Source organism: Sinocyclocheilus rhinocerous, unplaced genomic scaffold (genome assembly GCF_001515625.1).
Source record: "Sinocyclocheilus rhinocerous isolate Xijiao unplaced genomic scaffold, SAMN03320098_v1.1 scaffold528, whole genome shotgun sequence".
NCBI classification, from domain to species: Eukaryota; Metazoa; Chordata; class Actinopteri; order Cypriniformes; family Cyprinidae; genus Sinocyclocheilus; species Sinocyclocheilus rhinocerous.
In genome coordinates, this window is record NW_015634004.1 from 652354 (window position 1) to 663854 (window position 11501).

At 33.6% G+C, this 11501-nt stretch overlaps 1 protein-coding gene across 1 annotated transcript in view; it reads left to right on the plus strand.

Moving 5' to 3' along the window:
* The window catches only part of LOC107744833 (low-density lipoprotein receptor-related protein 2-like), a 133525-nt gene that overhangs the window by 86974 nt on the left and 35050 nt on the right, over positions 1 to 11501 (plus strand). The window contains exons 42-50 of the mRNA XM_016558655.1: positions 297 to 497; positions 870 to 893; positions 2137 to 2169; positions 2290 to 2532; positions 2678 to 2803; positions 3798 to 3917; positions 5898 to 6029; positions 9696 to 9897; positions 10659 to 10954. Of these exons, the coding sequence (XP_016414141.1) occupies positions 297 to 497; positions 870 to 893; positions 2137 to 2169; positions 2290 to 2532; positions 2678 to 2803; positions 3798 to 3917; positions 5898 to 6029; positions 9696 to 9897; positions 10659 to 10954 (1377 nt within the window). The remainder of the gene's footprint in view (positions 1 to 296; positions 498 to 869; positions 894 to 2136; positions 2170 to 2289; positions 2533 to 2677; positions 2804 to 3797; positions 3918 to 5897; positions 6030 to 9695; positions 9898 to 10658; positions 10955 to 11501) is intronic.

Sequence of the window (11501 nt, forward strand, 5' to 3'; positions counted from 1 at the left end):
TCACACACTTGAGGTATTCGGCCAATCACAACGCACTGGATAGCTGGCCAATCAGAGCACACCTCGCTTTTCAAAACAATGAGCTTTGTAAAAATTGACGCGTTTCAGAAAGAGGAGAAACAATAATGTACAGTATGTGGAAAATAATGTGTTTTTTAACCTTAAACTGCGTAAACGCATTGCATTACAATATAATGTTATTTTTAGCATCGTCATATGACCCTTTTTATAAGCATAAATGAAATAAATTATGAAATTAAGAACTTTGTTTTAAAATACAACACTATTTCCTTCAGGTCCTCAGGGAGCAGAGTGTCAGTGTCCCTCTGAGGGCCGCTGGTATCTGGCCGACAACAAACACTGTATCCCTGACAATGGCACACGCTGTCAGTCGGGCCAGTTCACTTGCATGAATGGCCGCTGCATCCGTGCCCAGTGGAAATGTGACAACGATGATGACTGTGGGGACGGCAGTGATGAACTCGAGCGGGTCTGCGGTGAGATGCATTGTTGTTTACTGTACATGTTCTTCAGAGGACTTGAAATCCTAAATCAGAATAGAAGGCAATTTTATGTAAACACAGGTTGTTGATTCAGAATATATGCCAGCGGCTTCATATATGGTTTACCAAACTTGCACATAGAGTCCAAACTGACATCTTGTGCACTTTCAAGGGTGAACTAAACTTAACATTTATATTTGTGCATGACTAAACTGCAAGCCTAATGTTAAAAATCAAATCTCTTGTGAGTGTCTCTGTTTGCCGATGGATTAATTTTCCTCTCCTGTACTGCAGCGCAATCTTTCACTAACATGTTTCTTCTTGCTTTTTATTGCTTGCACAATCTGTTCAAATCTTTTGCTCCAGGATCCAAGAGTCATTTCGTTTTTGGTGTGTATTCTTGCTTACCTCTCTTCATGTGTAGCTAAAAGCTCTGTTCCAAAATCTAGAGTGCTGCCTACATAGGCAACATGATTATACTGTCTTTGGGCCAAATCCTAAAGCAGTACTGCATTCATCCTTTTGCAGAAGATAATGGCATAATGCATTATTTGACAAGCTACCCAGTTAACAAAAAAATATGTTCTAAGAACGCTTGAAAGTTTTTGTTTTGTTTTGTTTTGCTTTGCTTTGTTTAGTTTTTTTGTTTTGCTTTGCTTTGTTTTGTTTAGTTTTGTTTTTTTGTTTTGCTTTTTGTTTTGTTTGTTTTGCTTTGCTTTGCTTTGCTTTGTTTTGTTTTTTAGTATCCGAATGTTAAGGGAACATTCTATTTTCTAATTTTGCAAACATTATGGGAATGTTATTTTTGAACGTTCTTTAATCATTCTGAAACACATAGTAACATTTAAAAAACAGCGAACGTCCAAATAAAATGTTTCAAAAAAAGTTCCATGAATGATGTATAAATATTTTTTTTGTGCTAGCATTTTTAGAACATTGTTAAAGACCAGATAACTTTGAACAAACATTCTAATAATGTTACTGGGAGAATGTTTATTTTAGGGCTGCAAAACGATTAATCGTGATTAATCGCATTCAAAATAAAAGTTTGTTTACATACTATATGTGTGTGTGTACTGTGTATATTTATTATGTATATATAAGTACACACACATGCATGTATATATTAAGGAAAAATATGTTAGATTTACATATAAAATATTTATATTTATATATAATATAAATTATATACAAGTATAAATATATATACAAATATTTTTTTCAAATATATACATATATGTGTGTATTTATATACATAATAATTATACACAGCACACATACATATAGTATGTTAACATAAACTTATTTTTAATGGGATTAATCACTATTAATCGTTTTGCCGCCCTAGTTTATTTAGAACTTTGAGAGAACTTTTCCAGAAAGTTCTGAGAATGTCCCTTGTTAGCTGGGTTCATGCACAAATCCATCAAAGCAGTTAATTTTGATTATAAGCTTAGCATGCTAATGGAAAATTCTATTGAAATCAATTGTGTCAGTAGACACCAAGGCAGCTTACTAGGATTTAGAACAGAGCATTAGACTACATAAAATTTAATAACCATCCATAAACACATACTAACCTCTTCCACAATGCACCACTCTCTCTCTCTCTCTCTCTCTCTCTCGCATGCAGTCCCACAAGCAGCAGCATTCATTTCACTCTCAGGTAAACTGAAATAGAGAGATAGGTAGAGGAAGTAGGCGGTGAGCTCCAGTAGTTCCTGTTAGTTCATTCAGCTCTTACTGCAAATGTCAAAATTTATCTTTTTTTTTTTGTGCATGGCAGCATTTCACACCTGCGAGCCCACTGTGTTCACATGTGGAAATGGCCGTTGTGTGCCATATCACTACCGCTGCGATCACTATAATGACTGCGGGGATAACAGTGATGAGACGGGCTGCATATTCCGCCCCTGCGACTCCAACACTGAGTTCACCTGCAATAATGGTCGCTGCATTGCACGGGAATACGTCTGCAATGGAATAAACAATTGCTACGACAATGGGACCTCGGATGAGCAGAACTGCGGTAAGTGCATTTGCATGGTTACCAAAACAAGTTGCTAGGTTGTTTGTCAACTACTGTATAAACAGCCTACAGCTTATGAGCATTTATATAATACAGAATAGTTGATTTTAAGTGATCCATAATGGATCCTTGTTATAAAACGCAGCTGAGAGGACATGTCAGCCAGAGCACACCAAATGCCAGACCACCAACATCTGCATCCCGCGCTCGTACCTGTGTGATGGAGATAATGATTGTGGCGACAACAGTGACGAGAGCCCAACGCATTGTGGTGAGTTATCCTGTCCCACTGTCTCCCTCTGTCCTGTGGGAACATAGTTAGGTTTATAAATGCCCTGATATTTGTTATAGCTTAATGTCTTTTAGTTTGCCACGCATATCTAATGTCATGTAAAATTGAAAACTTTATTATTATTGTATTAAATGCAATAATAATAAAAAATAATTATTATTATTATTAATGATATAATTATGAAAAAAGTAAGTTCTATTTTAGTTATTAGCGTTAACTAAAACAAAAACTAAACCTACTAAAAAACATTTCTGTTAATTGAAAATAAAATACTTTTATTAAAAAATAAAATAAAGTTTATTTTACTTTCATCACCAAAAAGGCCTTCTTTAGTGTGCTTAAAATAAAATAAAATAAAATAATAAAATAAAATAAAATGATTAGATGAAAACTTAAACTAAATAAAAATTAGAAATGTTATCTTGGCAACTAACTGAAATAGGTTGAAGTACTAAAATTACTAGCTGGAAACTAATAAAAATTAAACCTAGATCTACTGTAAATCTGGAATTAAAATAAATTAAACACAAAAAGTATCATTTAAAAAAAGTGACAAAAGCACATAACTAAATTACTTAAATTATTGATGAATTTTTTATGAAATTATTGATCAATAATTTAGATTATTTGATCAATAATTTTGAATAATTATTGATCAATATATTATTAAAACAACTGTAAAGGTATTTAAATAATATTAAATCATACTCACATAAAAGGCAGAAGAAAAACATAAAATAAATGTAAGAAGGACAAAATGTGTAATAATAATATTTTCATTGTTTGTTTCTCCTTTAGTGTGGAATTAGATGAGTAACTGTTTAATAATTTCCTGTTGCTTTTAGAGCCAAAGTTGTTGCTCAACTTGCCCTTCCTGTAATATCAGTGAAATTAGTGACCCATGTATGTGAGTGGGTCCACCTGGGGATGCTGAGTTCATTTCTGGTTTATCTCTGGTTTGTTTTCTCCTCAGCCACATCTACTTGTTCCCAGAACGAGTTTCGCTGCTCGAGCGGACGCTGTATTCCCGGACACTGGTACTGTGATGGTGGTACAGACTGCAGCGATGGTTCTGATGAGCCCGTTACCTGTAGTAAGTACCACACATAACATATTAAAAATAAATATATACCACTATAAGTTATCTGGCGCTCATTCTGTATATGTGGCAGAAAGTTATTTTGGACTATACTGGGGAGAAAACTATGAAAACACTGTAATATGAGGATGAAGCTGTGTTTATAAAGGGAAACCGTTGCCCATGTTTTTGGGTGGTGAGTTAATGATGAGTATCCTGCCTCACTGGTTACCATGGTGATGGACTGAATGTCTGTCACAGCCCCCCCCCCCTCATTTTACGCTCCACTGGTGATGCATGCAGTCAAAAAGTGGAAAGATGAGGCAGAAGTTGTGTATAAGTAACTCAGTTGGCAGAAAAAGACTTATAATGTAGTAATTCAGACCAGTATGTCTGCAATCAAATGCTCTAACTAAAGAACAAAAGTTTGTGTGAGTTTGAGAGCTTCTTTTTCAAGAAAGACATTTAGTGGTTCTATTTGTGAATAGTGTGTATGTGTATATGTATGTAAATCACCAAACATCAATAAGGTACAATAAGGTTTTGATTTATGTTTTTTTGCATTCATTAATTTAATATATACTTAAATCAGAAAGAACAATTGATGTTTCCCAAAAGTTTTCTTATTATATTAGATATCATACACTATTGTTCAGAAGTTTGGGGTCAGTTAAAGTTTTAAATAATTTTTTTTTTTAAGTCTATTTTCCTCATCAAGGCTGCATAAATTTGATCAAAAATTCAGTAAAAACTGTATTATTGTGAAATATTATTACAATTTAAAATAACTGTTTTCTATTTGAATATATTGTAAAATGTAATTTATTTCTGTGATCAAAGCTGAATTTTCAGCATCATTACTCCAGTCTTCAGTGTCACATGATCCTTCAGAAATCATTCTAATATGCTGATTTGCAGCTCAATAAATATTTAATTATTATCAATGTTGAAAACATTTGTGCTGCTTCATATTTTTGTAGAAACAGTGATACATTGTTTTTTTTCAGGATTCTTTGATAAATAGAAAGTTCAAAAGAACAGCAATGTGTTCTGTCTCTTTTAACCAATTTAATGCATCCTTTTTTAATTAAAGTATACATTTCTTTAAAAAAAATCTTCTAATGGTAGTGTGTTAGATACAGTAGTTGGTAGTGAAAATAGGGTTGAATTTTAAATAAATTCACTACTCTACTGTGGATATTGTCATTTGTGGTATGTCCCAAATTAAAATAATTTTAATAAAAAACAATTTTCAAACCGAATTTGGAATTTCAGACCAAAATGTTTCAAGCAGTTTTTCTTGTAAATATATTTTAATAAGTAATATATAGGTTTTTTTGAATACTAAACAAGTCTGATATACCCATGTGCATGCTGTAGAAATGAATTATAGAAAAAAAGTATTATAAACTACAACACAAGCAAGTCATAACAGACCAGTAAAATAACATAACAATACAAGTTAAAAATGCAATACAATATTATGAGAAAGGTTTGCTCTTCTTAATGACAGTCGAGTGGTATCTGAAGTGTGTGTTACTGTGTGGTGTGTTTGGGTGTGTGTCTGTGATGCCAGCGGTCAGTCCGGCCATCTATTGTGTGTCACATTCCTCCAAAGTGACGTGCAGAAGAAAAGCCCTCATACACACACACACACACACACACACACACCGGCCCTTCCTTTGACAGTCTCTGCCCCCTCCCCTCTCACACACACTGCCCCATCCTCTCGCTTTTGTCCCGTTAATCACAGCACCCCTCGGTGGCTTTTGTTCAAGCGGGACACTAGAGAGAGGAATGCTTATTCTCTCCCAGAATTCCTCTGCCTGTGGAATCCAAGCACCAGCACAGCCACGTTTCTGGCTGCTCAGGATGGGATTTAATGGTTAAATGGATTACATAGGCCGCAGGTTCCTCAGTTTCCTCTGAGATCCGAGTGAGACATGGCCCTCGGGCAGGTGGCTCTTCTCACTGCCGTGTGTTTCATCCCTGCAGCCACCACGGTGAGGACCTGCAACTCCGACCAGTTCCGCTGCGATGATGGAAGGTGCATCGCCTCGTCCTGGATCTGCGATGGAGACAACGACTGCGGGGACATAAGCGACGAGGACGAGAGACACAACTGTGGTCAGTATTGCTTGGTCCAAACCCAAATCACAGGTCTCATTTCACAATGTACTTTTGGAACATGTTACTGAAATATTTGTCTCTTTGGATTTACCACCAAAAGTTTACGCACAGAACAGCTGCAAAAGTGCATATACTATAGGAAGTGATAGATTTTGCTTTTTATGACTGATACAGATTTACTTAAAGGGGTCATATGATGCGATTTCAAGTTTTCCTTTCTCTTTGGAGTGTTACAAGCTCTTGGTAGTTTCCAAAAACCAATATGCAGAAAAAAATGGCAATGTATTATTCAAATTTTTGGTTTATCATTTTTATATCATGTTTATTTATAAATCCCTCACCACATTTCCAAATGCACCCATTTTTCAATTTCTGATTTTTTCATACTAATAACTTCATAGCCGTTGGACTACAACAGCAAAAAAAAGAAAGAAAAAAACATTATGTAATGTAAATTATTATTATTGTTGTTGTTGTTGTTATTATATTTACATGTATTGTTTTTATTGTAATTCATTTTTATTTTCATTGTTTTTATGTATGAACCCCAGACCACCTTTTCAGACACACGAACAAACTGTTGTATGCTTTTCAGTATGTTATTGTGTGCATTGCCATTTATTTTTCTATTCATTCATTCATTCATTCATTCATTCAGATACTGTATTACTATTTAGGTTTGATTTTTATTTCAGTTTTAGTTTTATAACTTGCTTTGCCATTTATTTACTTATTTATTAATTCATTCATTTATTCAGATATTACTGTTTAGGTTTAATTTTTATTTTTATTTCAGTTTTATTTTTATTTCTGCTTTAGTTTTTATTTATTTGCAGTTAGTAATTTTAGTGCTTGAACTTAAATTTATTTGTTATTTGTGAATGCAATATTTCTAATTTTCATTTAGTTTTTCATCCAGTATTTTATTTTATTTCCGATTGAGTTCTGTTAACAAAAATATTTTAATAGTTGTAGTTTTACAGTAATAACTCTGTTCTGACATCTACTGGACTTTGGTCATAACCAAATGTTCTTGTGTGAAAGTGCTTACACAACTTTATTGTTTCATCCTCGACTTTTTGGCTATATTTAGTCTTCTTGTATCATCTCTCTTCTCTAGTCCTTCCTCTCTGCACCTCTTCTCCTCCTCTCCCTCAGTTCATCAGTGAGGTAGTGTTGGTGGTTGGGTGTGGGATCTCAGTGTAAGGAGTCTGCATTCCTAATTTCTCCTGCCTCACTCACTGCTTTGTGGATGTGTTTAGCTGACAGCTCTCAGACTCTCTCTGTTCTCTCCAGAGGTTGCTCTTCCATAGCTGATCAGTAACTTAATGGAGTACTCAATTGAGCTGTCAAGTTTGTCTAAAAAATGTCCATGGGAGAAGTAAAAACAGACACAAATGAGATAACTGTTGACATACACTTGGAGTATAGAGCTGTAAGCAGAATGTGGATAGCATAGTTTAGATAATGTGAAAGAATTTGATGAAAAGTTTGAGTTCGTATTGAGATTTGGGTTTTGTTTTCACTAAACCTTGATGTTAACATGTTGTTCGACAACATGTTACATAAAAATGCATAGTCTACACAAATAATTGGTAAAATAGTCCATTTTTATTCAGTCTGTGCTCATTTTTACTTTTTTTTATTTTTTTTTATTTTCATTGTTTAAAAAAATATTTTATATTAATATATTTATATTATACTTTTTTTTATAAAAAATAAAATTAAAACTCTAAAACATCAAGAGTGCAAAATCAACACATCCACTCACACACACGCGTGTACACACACACACACACACACACACCTATGAACTGGTGTGACTGTAACACAGCAAATATGTAAAATAAAAGCAATAATTCAACTACAATGCAGTAAAAAAGTGGACAGCAAGGAAGGGGTTACACTCTAAAACATCAAGAGTGCAAAACAGACACATCCACTCACACACACATACATATACACACACACATACACAATTATACACACTCAAATGAATTGGTATGGCTATAACCATATAGCCAAAACGAGTCAGAAAACTGAAATAAGAGGTTGAAATCAAAACAGACCCAGAAGAATTAAAGGGTTATTAGTTCACCCAAAAATGAAAATTGGCTTGTGTTTTACTCACCCTCGAACGTAATAAACACTTTGCTCTCACTTCCGCTATCTGTCATATGCGGAAGCCGTTCCGGCGGATGATGTAGGACGTATGCGTCGCGCGCGCCTCTGAGATATACTAGTCTCGCGAGTTTGTTTATAGGAGCAAAGGAAGCAAAGTTTCCTTACTTTAGCAAAGGAAAACCAGTCTCCTCTTGGTTTATATCGAAATCCTCCGACATTTTTCTTTGCAAATCTTCGGTTTGTACTTCTAATTTGTGACCGGCGTTTTGTTTTGTTGTCTCTCCGCGTTCATCACTAATCATGCAACACCGACGTCATGCGTCATCTGCCGGAATGGCTTCCGTGTATGACAGTCAGCGGAAGTGATATAAAAGTGTTTATCACGTTTGAAATATGGAGATAAAACATTCCTGTTCGTTTTTGTTACATTTTTGTAGTATTTTAATGTTTTGTGTAACAAAATGCTTTCTCTGTGTTCAGGTTTGACTGTAGTAATAATAATGCAAAAACTGACGCTTCAAATCAACATTTCAAACCCCCAAAAAATCTAAACCTTTACAAAAAGTTGTCTTTGAGAATGTCTAAATATATATAAAAACAACTAGAGCATTTATAAGCCTTTTATATAGAGCTATATAGGAATCTAGTGGCTAAACCATGGAATTGCAGATGCTTTTCTTATTTTACTCCCACCAGATGGCACTAATCTGGCTTCAAAAATTGGATTTTAAAGGCATTATCTCTGATTTAACATGAAATACTGCCTTAATTGAAAAGTAATATAAAAATATTAAAAAATATATATATTATTTTCAATGGGAAAAAATTATCATAATTATTGCATAAATATTAATTAGTACCATGAAATTCTCTCAAAATACAAAAGAAAAAAAGAAAAAATATTATTGAACAAAAATATATTACATTGATTTAACTGGGGTGGGGGGAGTAAAATTTCAGGTGTCCGGTCACTTTTGACCGCGAAGACCACAAGTGTGACTCTGAAATAAGGAGCACCAGAGGGTTAAGTCAGTATGTATCATTTTATTAAATTATGAACATAATTATGTAAATAATTTGTTAAACAATTCATATTTAATATTTTTTTAAATAATGAAATGATTAATTATTTGATATTGTCTACATAGTAGTATAATTATATAATATAGTGAGACTATATAAAATAAGTCTCAGTCTCACTTCGTAAGACATCTTGGAGGAACTTTTTCAGTGAACTTGTCGCAGCCCATTATTCTGTTCTTTTCTACATGAAGGATGCATTCGAATCTGGTCAAAACAAGGTATCTTATGAGACAGCAGCAAATCCACTTCTGTTTGGAACAGCTTTCACGTTGGAAGTCTATGATGCCTTAAAGTGCTGTCTAGGTAGGCGGCTTACAGGGTTTTGCAACAGAACCCTAATGGAATTCACAGTCACACAGTTTGTGCACAAATATATTATGCTGGGTTGAACATAAATGTTGTGCCAAAAAGTGTCGTTTTTAAATTCTGTGCTCTTGTTTTGTCTCACACACACAGCAAACCGTACCTGTTCTCCTCAGGAGTTCACCTGTATAAATAACAGGCCTCCTCAGAGGAAGTGTATCCCGCGGGACTGGGTGTGTGACGGAGATGCAGATTGTTCGGATGCATACGATGAGCACCAGAACTGCACTCGCAGATCCTGCTCTGCCAACGAATTCACCTGCAACAACGGCCTCTGCATCCGCAACTCCTACAGGTTAGAATTATATTTAGAGCAAAAAAGTTTGCAAATGCATTGTTTTTTATGGCTGATTTTTTTTTTTTTTTGATATGCAGAACCTATTTTTAAATATTGTCTTATTTTTTTACATTATAATAAAATGCAAAGACATAAACATTGTGAATTATTTTTATTGTTATTAATAACATTAATAATTTATTATTATTATTATAAATCTAGAAAATGCATTGTATAATTTCAATTGTAATTTTTAAAATAGTAAAAAAACAATTTTTATTTATTAAATAGGGTGAAATTGCATAATAATAATAATAATAATAATAATAATAATAAATGCATTATATTATTTGTGCATTGTATATATTGTATAATGCATTGTATTAAATATATTAAATTTTAATTTTATTTAGTTTTATTTAGTTTTTAATGAAAGAGGGTGAAATTCGATGATGCATTATATTGTATTATAATAATAATAATGTATCATATTGTGTTATATAATGTATTATATTGTATTATTTTAATTGTAATTAATTAAATTTTAATACTTTTAATTTATTTTTTAATTCTTTTTTTATAATTTTAAGTTATTTATTAATTGAGTATTTCCATTTTTATTTATGAAAGACAGCACCACTTTTTATATGTTCATAACTTTATAAATAAAATTATAAAAGAATTTGCAGTGCTTATACAAACTTTGTTTTGGTGATTGATTCCAGTGAAAAAGAGCAATTTTTCCCATAATTCCCTGCTGTGTTTGTTGTGTCTGTTAGGTGTGACCGTCGTAATGATTGTGGAGACAGCAGTGATGAGCAGGGCTGCACCTATCAGCCGTGCCAACAGCATCAGTTCACCTGTCAGAACGGCCGCTGCGTCTCGCAGGATTTCGTCTGTGACGGGGACAACGACTGCGGGGATGAATCTGACGAGCTGGATCACCTGTGCAGGACTCCAGCACCCACCTGCCCTCCCGGAAACTTCCGGTGTGACAACGGAAACTGCATACCTCTCAGCGAGGTGTGTGACCGGAACGACGACTGCAACGACAACAGTGATGAGAAAGGCTGTGGTAAGCACTGCATCATGTGACGACTTGTGATTAGAATTTTTTTTTTTTGTCTTGATATGCTGTGGTCTGTATTTGTACTTTGGTGCTGTACTTAAGTGTGTTTTTCAAGTATTCTTGGACAAATTTGACTATACAGTACATGTATATTTGTGTCTCATTTTTACGTGTTAACATGCAATGCATGCAAATAATGGCAAAATACCCTCTTTACAAGTAATTTATTTATAAATCCATTGGAATTTTTAACAAAAGTAAAGTCATTTGCATCATTGCAACTGTTCACTGTTATTTATAGAAATGTAAATGTGAACACTAGTAGAGGACATCAGGCCATCTGTAAAAACATGTAAGATTATGTCTATAAAGTGTGAGCAAAGGTGTTTTATCGTGAAATTATTGAATTTTTTTTTCTTTTGTGCAAGTGATTTGAGTGATAAATCAGGGTTATTATAGTTAGCAAAAAAAAAAAGGAATAAAAAAAAAGTTATAAACTTAATATAAATTAAATATAAAATGAAAATAAAAAAGTAGATATATATATATACAT